Source organism: Urocitellus parryii, chromosome 6, assembly GCF_045843805.1.
Source record: "Urocitellus parryii isolate mUroPar1 chromosome 6, mUroPar1.hap1, whole genome shotgun sequence".
Classification (NCBI taxonomy): Eukaryota; Metazoa; Chordata; class Mammalia; order Rodentia; family Sciuridae; genus Urocitellus; species Urocitellus parryii.
The window spans coordinates 28,143,098-28,162,066 of NC_135536.1; the positions used below are offsets into that span (position 1 = coordinate 28,143,098).

Genomic DNA, 18,969 nt, shown 5'->3' on the forward strand with positions numbered 1-18,969 from the left:
ATCTCCAGATCTTTTTATTTTTTATTTTGAGACAGGTGCCTCACACCAAGTTGCTTAGGGCCTCACTAAGTTTCTGAGGCTGGCCTTGAACTTTGATCTTCCTGCTTCAACCTCCTAGACACTGGGATTACAGGAGTGTGCCACCACACCAGTAGGCTACTTATTTCAAAGGTAATCTACAGGTTTTCTACACTAAAAGAGATACATATCCATTTGTATTTTGTATTTCCAGCATTAGTGTGATTATTATAAAAATTTCTAGTATCTCATACTAGTGCTATTTGTTATTCATTTCACTGATCCCTGAAAGCTCCTAGATAGCCAGTAGAGAAAACAACTAAGGGTTAGCAAGAAGCTACATGGAGAATAGCTGTATGTATCACTCAATTAGATTACAGACTCCTTACTTTCTTGGACTCCTGAGATCCTTTTGTATTAGATGATGTCATTTCACTAGAGTCTGATACTTCAACTTGCTGGGTGATAAAGGTTTGATCTTGAAGTTTACTTTCATCCCTGCGATAATGACAAAATAATGAGTACTGCCAATATCCATACCTGGGATGTGGTTCAGAACAGCAACTTCATCATACTATTCTCACTCAACTTGAGTAATGTCAAATGCCCGCAAGAGCCATTGTGATCTGGCTCACATTTGAGACATTGTCAGGAGAGATCTTACCCAAATCCTTTCAATTCTCTACTGTCAGAAACAAAGAAATCTGGAACTGAAGTCCTAGAACACTGGTTGTATTTCCTGTGGTGAGTAAAATTCAACAAACAATGAGACAGTGTCTCCTTGTATCCTTATATTTCAACTATTAAGAGACAAGTGAAATACTTCAGTTAGATGGGCTTCTTATTTTCAAAATGAATTTTAACACACATAAAACGTGTTAGGCAAACTAATATATTTGTTTGAAAGTTGAGGTGAATTTGAGAAATGGAAATATTTATGGAGATGATCATAATGAAGGTACTCATACAAGAGTTTGTTTGGGGAGGGGAACAGTGGGAAATTGAACCTAGGGCTTCATGCATGCTAGGCAAGTGCTCTACCACTGAAACTATACCCCAGCCCTATACAACAGCTTATAGTGGAAAAGGGCAAGTTTGAACCAGAGTACCAACAAAAATGTCCAGAAAAATTCCCTTCTCACAGAGAGAAACTCAGACCATAGAAAAATTATTCAGTGGGGAGATAGGCCCAGTAAGAAATTTTTTTTCTTTAAATTTTGGAAAGTTTTAAATTTTGAGTTTTAGAACAGGAATAAATATATCACAAATTTTCTAATTTAAGTGAGTTTAATAGAGACAAAAAGGATAGTACTTTGATATCTCAACAGATACATACCCCATTCCTAAAACTTGTTTTCAATTAGATGTCTTTGAAAGCAGCATAAAACACTGAAAATCTGACTAAATAGTCTAATGGTAATATGTGAAAGAATACTTTAGACACTAAAGTATCTAAAGACCTAAGTAGTTACTAATGCATTGATTTATTGTAAGCCAGTTATTGATTATCCCCACTAAGATCACAAATAAATGTACTGTACTGTTGGATTCACAACCATGTACTACTATCAACTATGAACTCTTAACCAACTTCATAATCATTCCACTTGCCTTGGTAGACCTTTTATCATCTAATTACTCCCCCATCTGGTTTGAGTTTTCTCAATCTCTTCAACATTTCACCATCTATTCCTGTCTTATTGTTCTTTTATCTAATGCTGGCATGAAGTTTCAACAGGCTTAAACTTACTTCCATTATGAGTCAGGTTCAAGTTCATTGCTTGGGTTTGAGCTCTTTTACTCTAATTCCTTTGTTTCTCCAAGGCTGAAAATAACATATAGTATGGAACTAGAGGCCTAGATCTCTAGCTATATTTCTTGAATAGGAAAAAGTTAACTTAGCTGAGTAAAGTGTTGCACCTATAATTCTAGAGGCTCAGGAGGCTGAGACAGGAGGAGTGCAAGTTCAAGGCCAGCCTTAGCAAACTAGTGAGGCCCTAAGCAATTTAGTGATACCCTGTCTCAAAATAAATAAATAAAAACAAAGGGCTGGGAGGGTCTGTGACTCAGTGGTAAACACCCCTGGGTTCAATCCTTGGTTACCCACCCCCCCCAAAAAAAAATAAAAATCAGCTCAAGCCTTTATTCTCCCATATAGAGCATAAAGTCATTGAGATTAGGTGTGATGTCCTTACCTGTTCAACACTATATCCTCAATAAATAGCATGTACTCAATATGTATAAGTTAGGTAAATTAAGAGATAGATTAAATAAAATTTAAAACTTTATCTCAAACTGGCTTTCTGGTTTTGTTTTGTTTTGTTTTTGTGGTACTGAGGATTGAACTCAATACCACAAAAACAGAGGAGAAATAATCATCAAAAGGAATTATTGGAGGGGCTTGGGTCTGTGGCTTAGTGGTAGAGCACTTGCCTCACATGTGTGAGGTACTGGGTTCAATCCTCAGCACCACATAAAAATAAAAAAACAAAATAAAGGTATTGTGTCCATCTACAACTAAAAAAAATACATAAAAAAGGGATTATTGGAATGCCTGTGGATTTCTGTTTTCCCTTCTATATCTCTTATATTAGAGAGTCCCTTGATGAATAATCACCTTTAAATTATCTACTTATTTTTATTTATTTTTTTTTAAAGAGAGAGTGAGAGAGGAGAGAGAGAGAGAGAGAGAGAGAGAGAGAGAATTTTTTTTTAATATTTATTTTCTAGTTCTCGGCGGACACAACATCTTTGTTGGTATGTGGTGCTGAGGATCGAACCCGGGCCGCACGCATACCAGGCGAGCGCGCTACCGCTTGAGCCACATCCCCAGCCCTATCTACTTATTTTTAAAAACCAATAAAACCTAAACAGTTTCTATGCTTTTCTGAAGATGATATACATTTAGTTGAGCAATGTAACTTAGCAAGCATTATGGTAAGCATCATCCTAAATATCTAAGATAATTTTCCCCCTTTAATTCCAAGTCATCTTTTGTCTTCATGTCTCCTCATTCCTATTCCTTATCTCTTAGAGTTACAGTAGCTAAGCAGTAGAATCCTTTTAGCCCTTTTAGTTTTTCTAGTCCTTATTTATTTATTTATTTATTTTGGTACCTGGAATTGAACTCAAGAGCACTTAATTACTGAGTCCCAGCCCCAGCCCTTTTTGTATTTTATTTAGAGACAGGCTCTAACTGAATTGCTTGGGGCCTTGCTAAGTTGCTGAGGCTAGCTTTGAAATATCGATCATCCTGCCTCAGCCTCCTGAGTCACTGGGATTACAGGCATGCATCACTACACCCAGCTATGTATTCCTTTTAATTCTAAGAATAAATTCATTGTTCCTATGTGGTTTCTAAGTTCAATAACACTGGTATTTCACTGTAGAAGTAGGAAATTACCTAGGAACAAAACCATTCATTTTTGCAAAGAGCAATCTCAAGACTTTTTCCTTCTGCTCCCAGGTCAAATCTGCAATATCCACATTTCTTTCAGAACTTGTCCTAAAGAATTCAAAGGGGAAAAAAAAAGTGAAAAGGAAAAATGTAGTCAAAGTAAACATCTTTTCTTGTGAAAAAATATAAAGTATGGGGCTGAGTTTGTGGCTCAGCCATACAGCACTCGCCTTAAGCACATGTGAGGCCCTGGGTTGGATCCTCAGCACCATATAAAAATAAATAAATGAAGGTATTGTGTCCAACTACAACTAAAAAATAAATTTAAAAAATATGTAAATGTAAGAAAAATTCCATACCATAACTGAATACTATATAATGACTATAAACTATATCCATTACAAAAAATCACAAAATTGAAAAGGTTATTAATATAGTAGACAACCCAAAATGTAGTCATTAAGATGAAAATGACAAGAACTATAAAATGAAAAAGATTTGTACTCAAACATTAAGCAAATAAGCAAAATAGAATGTTGTAATATAGCATTATGTATTTATATATACTTCAAAGACAAAGGGAACAAGAAAAAAGTTGTTTATTGAGATTATTGATAGGTGTCTGAGAAAACAGAGTGACAAAAATCTGGAAAATAACATGGAAATTAAATTATAATCTATTTTTCTTTACCTCTAAATAAGGTTCAGCTAAGCTTTTCAGGCAGGTCTTCATCTATACTATAACTTTTCCAGTCTACTTGCTATTTGTAAAAGCTAATGTGTATTTATGTTGTATAATTCAGGAAATATTTTATATTTAAGTCTGTTGTTGTTGTTGTTTTGTTTTTCCTTTTTTTTTTTTTTTTTTTGTTCTGCAGTATTAGGGATTGAACCCAGGGGTGCCATATCTCTAAGTTATACCTCCATCCCTTTTTATTTTTTTATCTTGAGCTAAAAAGTTTTTAAATTTATTTTTTGTGCTGAGGATTGAACCCAGAGATGCTTTACCAGTGAGCTACATTCCCAGCCCTTTTGATTTTTTGTTTTGAGACAGGGTCTCACTAAATTGCTTAGGGCTGCTGGGCGCACACCTATAATTCCAGCAGCTCGGGAGACTGAGTCAGGAAGATCAAGAGTTCAAAGCCAGCCTCAGCAACAACAAGGTGCTTAGCAACTCAGTGAGACCCTGTCTCTAAATAAAAATATAAAAATTAGGGCTGGGGTTGTGGCTCAGGGTTTGAGTGTCCCTGAATTCAATTCCCAGTACCAAAAAAAAAAAAAAAAAAAAAAAATTGCTTAAGGACTCAGTTACTGAGGCTAGCCTTAAAAGCCTCAGATTCCCTAGCTGCTGAGATTACAGGTATGCATCACCACACCCAGCTAAAAAATTTTTTATCTTTTTTTATTTTAGGGTCTCACTAAGTTGTCCAGGCTAGCCTTGCACTTGCAGTATTCCTACCTTAGTCTCTCAAATAGCTGGATTTATAGGTGTACATGAGAGCAAAACCTGAAAGTTTAGGGGTTTTTTTAATATTTATTTTTCAGTTTTCGGCAGATACAACATCTTTGTTTGTATATGGTGCTGAGGATCGAACCCAGGCCACACGCATGCCAGGCGAGCGCGCTACCACTTGAGCCACATCCCCAGCCCCTAGGGTTTTTTTTTAATATAAAATTTTTTTAGTGTAGACGGACACAATGCCTTTATTTTATTTATCTATTTTTATGCAATGCTGAAGATCAAACCCAGGCTCTCACTCATGCTAGGCAAGTGCTCTACCACTGAACTACACCCACAGCCCTGAAAGTTTTAGGTTTTACCTTCTGATTACCATATACTTCAGTTGTCCTTCCAATCTGCCTCTTAAATAGATGCTGCAGATCGAAGCCAGGGCCTTGAACATGTTCTGCACATGCTTTACCACTGAGCTACACTTCCAGCCCCCTGATGATGCAATATTTTAAACACCACTTCAGCCATGCTGGTAGAGGTGATAAGTTGCCCAGTAGCAAAAATATTACACAGAAGGCAGAAAAGGAAAAGCACAGTTTCTGCAATAACAACATGGGGAATCCTCTGAAATTTTATAACAATATACAGTAGAAAAAAGGTGTATGGGAAACTGCCTTATGTAGAGATTCAAGTTACTAATTAAATAAAAAAGGAACAATTATAGTCAATTGCTTTGTAATAAAAGTGGCATTCTGAATGTGACAATAAGATAATGCATTATAATATTAGTATATATGATTTTTTTAAAGTCTCATCATCTTTTCAGAAGCTTCCAGAGGCCACTGGCACATCCAATCTTCCCAATAGCTACAAAATTCAAAAACACCTACAAATTAGTCACTTCAAAATTAATTGTAGGGGACTGGCTGGGTATGGTGGTACACATCTGTAATCCCAGCTACTGGGGAGACTGAAGCAGAAGGATCACAAGTTTGAAGATAGCATGGGCTGCCTATAATCTCAGCAACTACGGAAGCTAAGGCAGGAAGACAGCAAGTTTGAGGCCAGCCTTAGCAACTGAGGCAGGCCCTAGGCAACTTAGTGAGACCCTGTCTTGAAAAATAAATAAATAAATAGATAAATAAAAAGGGCTGGGGATATAGCTTGGTATAAAGCACCCCTGGATTCAATCTCCAGTACCAAAAAATAAAAATTTATTTGGTTAGATATTATTGTTTTCATCTCAAGATAGCAAAGGAAGCAGTACAAAATTTCTGAGAAACCTATGCTTATCAAAAATGTTTAACTTGAATCTAATGAAGCCTTTATAACTAATTTCCAATTTTAACAATATAAGAGTCCAGATACAGTAGTGCACACCTATAATCCCAGAAGCTCAGGAGCCTGAGGCAGGAAGATTTCAAGTTCAATGACACCATAAGCAATGGCAAGCAATGAGACCCGGTCTCTAAATAAAATACAAAATAGGGCTGGGGATGTGGCTTAGTGGCCAGAGTGCCCCTAAGTTCAATCCCCAGAACACCCCCCACCAAAAAAAAGAAAGAAAAATAGGGTACCTACTAAGAATACATACTAAACTCCACATACTCTGCTGAATAAGGATTGCAAAGGTAAATCAATTCCCAACTCAAGTAACTTGCTGAGAAATCTATTCTAATTGATTATCAAACTGAACTTTTCTGAGTTCTTATTTCATCAAAGGGCAAAAAAATGAGTGTACAAAAGATAATAAAAAGTGTTAATCTGTACCATTTTTCAGCCTCCATAAGATCCTGATTCACACTATTGGTGCTGTGTTCTCTGCCATCAAATGTCCTGATTAGAGGATATTCTGTTTTTCCTGCATATGCCTTTCTCATTTTTACATTGAAAGCATCTTGTGCTATCTGCTTATAATGCTTTCTGCTGAGTAAGATCTGTTGCTTCACTTGGTATAGAGCATCTAAAAAGAATCTTTCCACTTCTGTTCTCTCATCCAGGATGTTCTTGGCCAGCTTCTTCACACGATTCATTTCCTTGTCTTTCAGCTGAAGAAGGTGTTGCAGCTTGTCAATTTCCCCCCGACCTGCTTGGTTCTCTGTAATTGCCTGTTGCTGCAGTTTTGAAACTTCAGTCTCAAACTCTTTGGTCATAAAACTCAAAGCCTTCTCCAAGTTTTCCACCTTCTTTCGAAGAACTTGGATTTGTGTTCTCTGCTGGGTAAGTTGCAAAATCTTTTCCTTAATCAATAGATCATTGATCTCCTAAAAACAGATGAAAGAAGGGAGAGTTCTTTAATCATTTCAAACTAATTTCCATTATTTCATGAGATTTGAGTTTAATACAAGGGTAAGAAGGATTATTTTAATATTTATGTGTAAAGAAAGTAACAAACACCCTAAGGCCCTTGTCTGGAAATGTGATTTTACTGATTATGAAGTTTCAAACTTCCTCTAAATTTCTGAAAGGTTAAATATTTTATATTATCTAAATCAATAAGGGGCTGAGGTTGTGGCTCAGAGGTAGAGCACTTGCCTATCATGCATGAGGCACTGGGTTCGATCCTCAGCACCACATAAAAATAAACAAAGATACTGTATCCACCTATAACTAAAAAATAAATTTTTAAAAATAAAATCAATAAAAAATCCATAAAACTAATGGCTATGTAATGGAAATTGTGGTAGTCTCCTAGTTGCCTATTCTGGTATTCATTTTCCATTTTTCTTTCCTCCTTAATAATAAAACCCCAATTTTATTAAGGAAGGAAGTAGAGCCAGCTGAAAATCCAAGCCTTCCTTGTAGTTCAGCATATTGAAATTCTGGTCAATGAGATATAAGTGGAAATACGTGTGAGATTTCCAGGAAGACCTCTAAATCTAAAAGGGTACTTTTTTTCTTGTTGTCCTTCCCCTTCCTTCTGTTTAGAATAATGGTTAGAGCTCCAGCAGCCACCTTGGCCATGAGTTAACTTTGAGGCTATAAGCCACATGTTGCAGAGAAGAGTTAAAGAAGCTAAATATCTTTTGATTTTGTGGCACTACCATTCCTGTTCTGGATTGCTTACCACCAGGGGTAAGAACAAACCCTCATGTGGTGATGCCACAGATGTCGTGTCTGTTACAGTCAAACTTATTCTTAGGTGATTCAGGAACCAACTATACTCAAAGGAAAATGAATATTCTAAAGGTAGTAGGCAATAAGAATCATATTTTTTTTAATATTTATTTTTTAGTTTTCGGCGGACACAACATCTTTGTTTGTTTGTGGTGCTGAGGATCGAACCCGGGCCGCACGCATGCCAGGCGAGCGCGCTACCGCTTGAACCACATCCCCAGCCCCAAGAATCATATTTATGTTTCTGATAAGAGTCATATTTCTAAAGTCAAGTATAATGCTTCTTATAAATTATTCTGTAGTGGAACCCCCTTTCTCCACAGAAAAGTCTTAACTGGGCTTCTCCAGAAATCTTCACAATGACTGATTTTAGGACTGTCAACAAAAGAGTCTATACAAAAGAGTTCAATTTAGATAAACATCCTATTTTCATGTTTCCCTATCTTACTTGGCCACTGACAGGGAAGAAATCAACACTCCAGGTGCTGGACACCCCATTACTAGTTTTTCACAAACATGTATCCAGTATAGTAGTTTATAGAAATGTGCAAAAAAGGCCTCTGGCCTTGAGCTGGGCTTCACAGAGATTTCTATATTCCTAATATAAGAGAAGATACTGGGCACAAGGCACTGGGTTCGATCCTCAGAATCACATAAATGTAAAATGGAGATGTTGTATCCACCTAAAACTTAAGAATAAATATTTTTTAAAAAATAAGAGAAGATACCAATTGGGATCCATGGTAACAGCTGGAAGGGGAAGGAAAGAAAGGGGAGAAAAAGCTCTCCCCTTCTCGGAGGTTGTCCTTGAAGAGTTAACTTGCCCAAAACAGAGAAAGGAAAAGCTGCTTTTATATAAACTTCTGCAGACTGTGAACTTCTGAGCCTCTCCCCTTATATGCTGGGTATAAGATTCTGAAACTACCTGCACTTGGGGTTCAGGGGATTAATTGATTACAGCAAAAGCTGTGCCCTCTGAACCTGGCTGCAGCCAAATAAAACTGTTTCTTGCTGTCTTCGATGCCTTGCCATGTCTGTCCCTACAACAATTCACTAATTCATCTTTTCAGATAAGGAAACTGCAGCATCCAGACAGAAAAAAATGGTCCTATTGTCCTTCTGTATCCTTAAATTAGTCAATTCTTGATATTCATCAACTCAATCATTAAAAAAAAACTAGGAAACAGTGTAAATGAGAGTGGGAACCTTTTGATGTAAAAGGAAAGTATGATTCTCTTGCAACTTCTCAGAGTTTTTTTGTAGAGCATCAGCTTCCTTCAGGTGGTATGTGAGAGCTTTCTGGAGATAAATATTCTCTTTAAAAACATTTCTTCCAGCAGCATTCAATTGCCTAAAAGAGACATAAGATTACAAAATATAGGCCCAAGTTTTCGATATTATCAAATGAGAACAATGATTGTTTTATTCTCTAACATTAATAATGACAATCACTGGGCCGGAAATGTAGTTCAGTAGTAGTGCACTTGCCTAGCAGCTTATGATAGGTACTCAATAGGTAGGTTGGAATCTTGTTACAAAGTTCTCACCCTATAGGAAAGTGCAAAGTGATGTGTTACTTTCAGTTGTGAAAGTAACACTCCTATCCAGATGACAACTGAAGAACTCCAAAACAGCAGAGGTACAAAATGAAATCATCCCAGGTTCCTGAATCACCACTGGAGAAGAGTTGCCCAATCCACATTGGATTGTTACAGAAACAAGAAATAAACCATTAAGACCTGGGAGTTCAATAGTTAACATAAGATACCTTAGTGTTGCTTCCACTAACACATCTCATAACAATCCTGCAAATCTACTATTATTAGCCCCATTTTTATTTATCTATTTATTTATTTATTTTTATTTTTTGGTATTGAGGATTTAACCTAGGATGCTTAACCATTGAGCCACATCCCCAGCCCCTTTTTGGTTTTTGAGAAGAGTGTCTCACTAAGTTGCTTAAGGCCTTACTAAGTTGCTGAAGCTGGCTTTGAACTCAGGATCCTCTTGCCTCAAGCTCATAAGTCGCAAGAATTACAGATGTGTACCACAACACCCAGCTATTATTAATCCCATTTTTAGATGAAGAAAATTTTCAAGAATCTTAAACAGCTGAGCACAGTGGCATACTCCTGTAATCCCAGCAGCTGGGAAGGCTGAGACAGGAATATCATGAGTTCAAAGCCAGCCTCAGCAAAAGCCAGGCTCTAAGCAACTCAGTGAGACCCTGACTCTAAATAAAATACAAAATAGGGATGGGGAGGTGGCTTAGTGGTTGAGTGTCCCTGAGTTCAATTGGCTACCAAAAAAAGTATACATGTTGAGAACCAAAGTCTAACTTCAAGGCCCAGATTCTCTCTACCACACCGTGCTAATCATTACAGAATGATTAGAGGGAAAGAAGTAGAGAACATAAAGAGAACAGTTAGAGAGAATAGACCAGAACATTTGAAAAAGGCAAGCCAGAAGAGGAGGTGGAAGACAAGAAGATAAAAAGAAGTCAGGTGCAGTGGTACATGCCTATAAACCCAGACACTTGGGAAAGTGAGGCAAGATGATCACAAATTAAAGGTCAGTCTTGGCAACTTAGCAAAACACTATCTCAAAATGAAATAAAGATGGCTAGGGATATAGCTCAGTGATTTCCTAGCAAGTGTGAGGCCCTATGTTCAAACACCAGTATTGTCAAAAAAAAAAAAAAAAAAAAAAAAAAAAAAGGTCTGGGTATATGGCTCAGTATTAGAGCACTTGCCTAGCATGCACAAGGCCCTGGGCTTGATTCCCAAACTGCCACCAAAAGAAAGAAAGTAGACTAGCAAAAAAGTAAGAGAGGCTTATTTGAAAAAAGAGGCAGCGATCTCTTACGTCACAGCTTCATGGTGGGCTCTCTCTGCCAGCATTACTATCTTCTTTTCAGCCTCTTTTTCTAGTCGGTGCTAAAAAAAGAAAATGGACAGTTTAAAATAGTTATATCTTCAACAACAGTTCTAAGAGATTAACGATTATTATTTACTTTTCACAATAACACTATAAAATAGATAATATTATTATCCCCAGAAACAGTGACCTAGGAAAAGAGAAATAAATGGCTTTCCCAAAATTACATTGTCAGGAAGTGGCAGAGCAAAGATTCATACATAGGCAATCTGATGTTATATAGCCTCCCTAGTGAGTAGTCAAATAAATAAGAGAATAAATAGGCTGTGATAAGAGCTATACATGAAATACATGGGAGTAATAAGGGAAGCAGTAACTGGGGGAGGTCATTTTAGGCTGGAGTATAGGAAATCTCTGAGGAAATGACATTTGAGCCATAGCTTAAAGAACATCATCTCAGGAAGAGGCAGTAGTCAAGCACAAAAACATGGAAGAAGGCAGAACTTTGTGGTTCAAGAAACAGAAAGGAACTAGTATAGCAGTACGTAAAAACGTGGATGTGTAACTGATGTGATTCTGCAATCTGTATACGGGGTAAAAATGGAAGTTCATAACCCACTTGAATCAAATGTATGAAATATGATATGTCAAGAGCTTTGTAATGTTTTGAACATCTAATAAAAATAAATAAATCAAAAGAAACAGAAAGGAATAAATGGAAAAACAAAATCAAATCAAACAACAATGATCTGGGAAAATCATATACGAGCAGGTGGAGCGTGCAAAGCAGGAGATGAATGACAGACCTATTGGAAAGCCTAATGCCTTCTGAAGCAGCAGCTCTGGAATTCAAACCAGTAGAGAAATACCCATGAAATCTGTAACAACAGGGCGAGGCAGATACTGCTGAGGATGACCAGTTAAACTTAATTCCCATCTTCCTTTTTCCTTCCTAATGCTACTAGTGGCCGAAAAAACAAAACATTCACTTTCCCAGCAACCTTTATAACATGGTTCTGGCCAATGAAATCTAAGAAGAAATCTGCTAAAAGCTCTAGGAAATGTATTATGGCTTCCAGATAAAAGGGGCAGATACATCTGGAGGATCCCCTCATTCTTGCCTTAAACACAAAGAAAGATTGAAGCTATTTTCATCATCTTGCAACCATGAGGGAAAGACCAGGAGCCATCTACTCTCAGACAGAATAATCCTATTTATATAAGCACATTACTCAGGTATTCTGTAAACTGACCAAGTACTTCTAAAGAGATCAGATTGGGGTGGAGTAGAAGGGAAATGCAACTGAGAGCATCCTATTCCTGGCCATTCCAGGAAAAGTCTCAGAGGGAAAGCACCAGAGTGCTGCTCCCATCTTACTCCCTTTAGGTAACTCCATACTCAAACTAGAAACCTAGAGCCACTGTGTGTGTGTGTGGTATTGGGGAAGGAAGCCAGAGTCTCACACATACTAACCACACAATCTACCACTGAACTAACCCTAACCACTTTTCAAAGTAATTCCTTTTACCTAAACTTCATGAATACTTATTTGCCCCACCCTCAACTCCCTACATCCCTATCAATTTCTGAATCTACCTCAATTATTTCCTAAGAATGAAAAATTAAAGAAACAAAAGAATAAATTAAAATCAAATGGCCTCTGAAAACAAAAACAAACCCCCCTCCCAAAAAAAGAAAAGTGTTCCAACATACTTCCTATAATTTGGAGAATTAACTTCAGAGACCCAGAGAAACCAGGAAGTTTGTGATGTGCTAAGAAACATTTTTGAGCCCCCTTTTATTAACATCCTTGGCTCCACTAGACTAGGCAAACATTTTCATGCTCATACTAGAGTGATTTCTCCAATTCCCTCTCCCCTATATAGGGACAGATGTAGCTTTAATTATACCAGGGGAATACCAAGCTGAGACTTGAAGCCTTGATAAAATGACAATCCTTCTGAGAACAACTTAAGTGTCTATCAATTGAATGAAATTCTTTGTGTGGCTGAAAATACAACATAATAATACAACATAAATAAAACTAAATGATATGGATGAAATGGAGATCATTATGCTTAGGGAAGTTTGCCAGGCCCAGAAAGACAAGTAATGTAGGATCTCATTCCTATGTGGAATCTAAAACAGTTGGGCTGGGGATGTGGCTCAAGCAGTAGTGTGCTCGCCTGGCATGAGTGCAGCCCAGGTTCGATCCTCAGCACCACATACAAACAAAGATGTTGTGTCCACCGAAAGCTAAAAAATAAATATTAAAATTCTTTCTCTCTCTCTCTCTTAAAAAAAAGTAAATAAAACAGTTGATCTCAGAAATTGAGAGTAAAATAGTGGCTACTTCAGGCCAGGGAGACTGGTGTGGGAGATGGAGAAGGAGAAGAATTGATCAGTGAGTGCTAAGTTATAGTTAGGAGCAAGAAGATGGTGGGGTGCTATTACACAGTAAAATAACTATAAATAACAACAATATACTGTAAGTTTCAAAAAACAGAAGATTCTGTGAAAGTTTTCCTCATAAACAAATGATAAATGTGTGAGGAGATAGGTTATTGTTTAACCTGATTTAAACATGTATACATGTATTGAAACATTATATGGTACTCCATTAATATGTACAATCTTGCTTTTATTTATCAGTTAAAATAAATTTTAAAAATTAAGAAAATGAATGAAAGGGGGGAAAGGACTGGAACATTGAGATTTCTATATTAAAAAGTTTTGTTTTCTCTTATTTTTATCTGTTATGAATTGATAATAATCTTATAAAATGCCAAATGGAAGGTTGGTATATGTCAGAATGCATGTATATACACTTATGTTGTTCTGGTAAACAAAACTTTTCTTAATTAACCTTAACATTCTTACCTTTTCTTCAAAAAATCTGCTCTCCAATCTGCTAAGAGACTCCTGATGTTTCTTCTCTGTATTTCTTAAATTTTCCTTCAGCTAAAATTTAAAAAACAAAACTGATCAATAGGAAATGGGGTTGATTGGGACATATTCCTAGAACATTCCCAATATAGAAACATTTTCTGATAAACATTAATTTTCCTAGTGCTGAACACAAAAATTTAAGTTTCCTCGCCCCTGAATACCATATTTCCCTCAATCTTCTACAGATTTATAAGAATAGTATTGAGGTGTTTTTTTGGATTTTTTGTTTTATATTTTTTGTTTTATATATATATATTTTGTTGTTGTTGTTGTTGTTGTTGTTAGTGGACCTTTATTTATATTCAGTGTTGAGAATCAAACCCAGTGCCTCACACAAGTTAAGCAAGCGCTCCACCATTGAGCCACAACCCCAGCCCCAGTATTGAGTTTTTAAAAGACTTTCATGATCAATAGTTCTCAGGGCATTCAGATAAGTTAAGTTGTTCTCATCATATTTTCCAAATATCATTTCAAATGTGGAATCATAAAATTTTGGAATTGGAGGGATGTTCCCATGCCAGAGTAAACTGTGGCCCTGAACCATTGCCTGGCTCCTGTGCCTGTAGGCTGCTGCCACTGAAGCAGGTTGCACAGTGGGGAAATTAAAAACAAAAGAAAATAATTGGAAGTATGGTAGGAGTCAAACTATATAATTCCCCCACCTAATATAAGAATCCCTTCTGAGAAAAATGTTTTGAGACAGAAATATCACTAATTCAGGTCTCATTAATATATCAGACTCTTAAATAGTTCCCATTAAAAAAAAATCTTCCTAATATCAATCTAAAAAATATCTCCCCATGATTCCCATGGGTGGATACTACTTCTATTATTAAAATGATATAGAATAAAAAAGGCTATAAAATTATTTTAAGTAAAGAAATATGAACTAATTTAGAATGATGATCCTGAAGTCTATATTACTGGAAATAATAAGTCTGACTGAACATGGTGGTACATACCTGGAATCCCAGCATTTCAAGAGGCTGAGGCAGGAGGATGGCATGTTTCAGGCCAACCTGGGCAACTTAGTAAAACCCTGTCTCAAATTTTAAAATTTTAAAAATTTAAAATGGCTGGAAATGTAGCTTGAGGTAGAGTACCCCCAGGTTCAAATCCCAGTACCAGCAAAAAATAAATAATAAAAATAAGATTGAGGGGCTGGGGATATAGCTCAGTTGGTAGAGGGCTTGCCTCATATGCACAAGCCCCTGGGTTCAATCCCCAGCACCACATACACGCAATAAATAAATAAATAAATAAATAAAATAGGCATCTGGCATACTTTAACATTCATACCACAAAAAAGGCAATAAAGGCCTGGGGCTGTGGCTCAGCAGTAGAGCACTTGACTGATATATGTGAGGCACTGGTTTCGATTCTCAGCACCATGTATAAATAAATAAAATAAAGGTCTATCAACAACTAAGAAAAAAAATTAAAGAAAAAGAAAGGAGGGTTGGGGTTGTGACTCAGTGGTAGAGCACTCACCCTCACGTGTGAAGCACTGGGGGTTCTATCCTCAGCACCACATAAAAATAAATAAAATAAAAAGATATTGTGTCCATCTACAACTAAAAAATAAAAAATAAAAAAAAGAAAGGTAATAAAATCAAGAGCTTCCTCTCTCACCAGCTGTTTGACGTTTGACGTGGTCTCAAGTTGCCAGGATAAAAAGAGGATAGTAATAGTACCAACCTCACAGGGGTTGGTAAGGATTCAGTAATAAATAATGCATGTAAAGTACTTAGCATAGTATCTGTTTAATATATAAATTAGTGAATATCATGTCTAAAACTGTCCTTCCTATATGGAACAATTTTCCTTTGTGTAATCTCTGTTCTGCTCACTAAATCTCCATTTTATATGATCTCTTTGAGATCTTTTTTTTTAAATGAGCACCATTTTATTTATTTTGGGGGGTACCAGGCGTTGAACTCAGGGGTACTCGCCCACTGAGCCACAGCCCTATTTTGTATTTTATTTAGAGACAGAATTCTGAGTTGCTAAGCACTTCACCTTTGCTGAGGCTGGCTTTGAATTCGCAATCCTCTTGTATCAGCCTCCCAAGCCACTGGGATTACAGGCATGCGCCCAGCAGATGTTATTCTTTCTTCCTAAAATTTAATACACCTTTTTAAATGGCCACATAGGGTCAAAGACTTTCAAACATATGTCAATTTAGCTGAGTATGGAGGTGCATACCTGTAATCTGTGACTCAAAATTAAGGTCAACTCATGAGTTTATAGAAATATCTTCTATTAAAAGAGTGTGGCAATAGCCCTCTCATATACCATTAGACTTCTCCAAAAATCTATAATTAATAAATCTTTCAAGTGATTATCAGGCAATGTGCATCACAAATTTTTAGAAGTTCATGTTCTTTTTTTTCGGAGATGGGGTCTTACTATGTTGCCCAAACTGGAGGGCAGTGAATATTCACAGGCACAATCTCAGTACTTATCAGTACTTGCAACCTGTTGGTCCCATTTCCAGGTCACCATATTGATGTCAAACTTAGTGTGAACACCCATTAGGCATATTGCACTATAGCCTGGAACTCCTGGACTCAAGCAATCCTCTTGCCTCAGCCACCTGTGTAGCTGGGACTACAGGCATGTACCCATCACAACTGATGTCATGTTCCTAAATTATATATTCCAATTCTAAGAAGTATCCTAAAAACTAATTAAAGATATAGAAATTTGGGAGGTTTTTTATGTTTATTTTTTAGTTGTAGTTGGACACAACACCTTTATTTATTTATTTTTATGTGGTGCTGAGGATTGAACCCAGGGCCTCACACACACTAGGCAAGCGCTCTACCGATGAGCCACAACCCCACCCAGATATAGAAATTTCTTTATGCCTTAGATGTACATCATACTTTATTAATAGTGAGAAATTAGAAAAAAAGTCCAAATACCCTACAGAAAAGGAACTAATAAATTCATGTCTATCCAATGGAATCCCATGCATTTATTCAAAAGATTTTATAGAAAAATACCACAGCATTGAAATATGTTCATAATATATAATGTGAAAAATTAGGTTAACAACTTGTACAACATCACTTTACTTCTAAAAAAAAATAGCATACATTTTAAAATATATTTCAACATAGAATCAAAGACTACACCAAAATATTAACAATGGTTATCTCTAGGTTGTATAATTGTGGGGGCTAGAGTTATTTTTATTTTCTTCTTTTTTTTATTCTCTAACTTGCTAAAATGAACATTATCAAAAGTAACAAAAATAATAACTTCAATCTCCAATATATGTTTCTTCTGTTAGGCAGATAGAAATCCACTTTTTTCTTTAAGAATGTATGCCTTGAATACTTTTTGATACTCCAAATATAGTCTCTTTTCAAGTTGTACAACAAATTCTATATACACAGTAAAATGTCCCTAATGTATACCTCCAATTTGAAGTTCATAGGCCCCTACACCTGTCTCATTTATTCCACATTTGGAATTCCACAGAATCATCTTATTTTTCCCATAAACTTGTAACTTTTGCCTTTGAATTTGAAGTCCTCAACAGCCCTCTTTGAAAGGTCTGAAATCTATTCTTCCAGTAGGTGGCAACGTTGGTCTTTTCAAAAAATCACCATGACCAATTAGAATGTTAACCCATTTTTATTCAAGATATATATCTAGACATGGGTTGGTTATGTTGAGAGTTTCTCAAAATTTAACTATATTGCTTCAATTTGCAGCATTTTTACATAAAACAAAACTTTATATTCCGTCTAGAAAATCTTGATATTCCTTTAATCATGGTTGTTTTGGTGTGTTCGTAGGATTATCAAAAGAAAAACAAAATATTTATTTTGAGATTTGACAATTATGGAAAACCTAAGTAATGAGGATTAGACCCCATGGGGGTCTCCTGAGATATCGGAAGCACTGCCCTCTGCTGCAGGTCGATGCTTCTCCAGTTTAGCAATCAACTCTTTTGCGGGATTGAAGACACCGTTGGTCTGCTGGTCACAGACATAACAGCGCGGGGTGGTGCGATAATGCTGTAGTGCACAGTTTTCGCAGAAATAATGCCTGCATTTGGTAACGACTGGGTTCTGGAATGTCTGACGACAGATGAAACACTTGAATGGTATTTCCTCATCATCGCTTCCCACTTCATAATTTTCTTCTTCATAATCACCGTATCGACCCTCATCAAGCTCACGTTCTATCTGCCAACCGTGCTTGTAATCTGAACGGTCATGGAGGAATTTGCAGCTGTCTCCGAAGCCGCAGAAGCCAGTCTCCTTGTAGTCCTTACAGATGTCGGGCTGGTAATCCCAGCGCACAGTGGCTCGGAGATGCTCAGGGGCTCGGATGGGGCCCTTCCTCACCATCCCGGAGGAGGCATTGCCCATAGACGTGTCCTTGGGCTTTATGAATTTCTGGTAATTATTGATTCCCCGATAGATCTTGTCATCTTCTTTGCCCCTCAGTTCCTCCTGGATCTTCTGGCTGCGCTCAAAGATGGCTTGGGCGTCGCGCTCCTTCTCTGTGTCCAGCTCATAGACAGCTGTCGCCCCCATATCCTCTGGCCCCACAGGCTTCGCCGAGCGGGTGGACCTGTAGACCACGCCTAGACCCTCCTCCTCCTCCTCCTCGCTACTGAAGTTGCCGTGGGCCGCCTTCTGTCTACCGCTGCCGCGGGTCTTCTGTATCATTGGATTGTGAATCGCCCGCCTCTTCTCTGGTCGAACCACAGAGCTGCCTTCGTCACTACTGCTACCGCTTTCCCCGGGCTCCGGGTCACACACCCGACGCTTTCTGCGGCCTGCAGCCCCTTTCCGTACGGGCTTTTTAAAGAGGAAGGGACACACCTGGTCTGTTGACTTTCCTGGAGAGACCCGCTCTGCCATCTTGGAGCCTCGCGCGCCTAAACGGCTGCGGCGCGCCGCGCTGGGTGGCGCGGAGCCTCACGTCACTGGGGGCGGTGCGCTCGGCCGGAGGCGAAGGCGGGCACAGCCAGAGCGCAGGCGCAGACCGCCAGCGCCGGGTTCCGAAGACCCGCTCCGCCTTCAACAGGACTTTATTAAGCAATGCTGCGTTTCTTGGATTTCGCTGAACACTAAAGACTACACTGTTCGTGCCTCATAGAATTTACAATATAGTAGGCGATATAAGACAAAT

The 18,969-nt window shown here is 37.6% G+C and overlaps 2 protein-coding genes across 2 annotated transcripts in view; both read right to left on the reverse strand.

Moving 5' to 3' along the window:
- Positions 1 to 392: 392 nt before the first annotated feature.
- The window catches only part of Bbof1 (basal body orientation factor 1), a 35,865-nt gene continuing 17,288 nt past the window's right edge, over positions 393 to 18,969 (reverse strand). Inside the window, exons 5-11 of the mRNA XM_026402638.1 lie at positions 13,744 to 13,824; positions 10,851 to 10,921; positions 9,192 to 9,336; positions 6,639 to 7,132; positions 3,422 to 3,523; positions 683 to 757; positions 393 to 516 (exon numbers count right to left, since the gene is read on the reverse strand). Coding sequence (XP_026258423.1) covers positions 393 to 516; positions 683 to 757; positions 3,422 to 3,523; positions 6,639 to 7,132; positions 9,192 to 9,336; positions 10,851 to 10,921; positions 13,744 to 13,824 — 1,092 coding nt within the window. The remainder of the gene's footprint in view (positions 517 to 682; positions 758 to 3,421; positions 3,524 to 6,638; positions 7,133 to 9,191; positions 9,337 to 10,850; positions 10,922 to 13,743; positions 13,825 to 18,969) is intronic.
- LOC113191614 (E3 ubiquitin-protein ligase RNF113A-like) lies at positions 16,754 to 18,737 on the reverse strand. Its single transcript, XM_026401397.2, has one exon. The coding sequence runs from the start codon at positions 18,696 to 18,698 to the stop codon at positions 17,691 to 17,693; it is 1,008 nt and encodes a 335-aa protein (XP_026257182.1). The 5' UTR covers positions 18,699 to 18,737; the 3' UTR covers positions 16,754 to 17,690.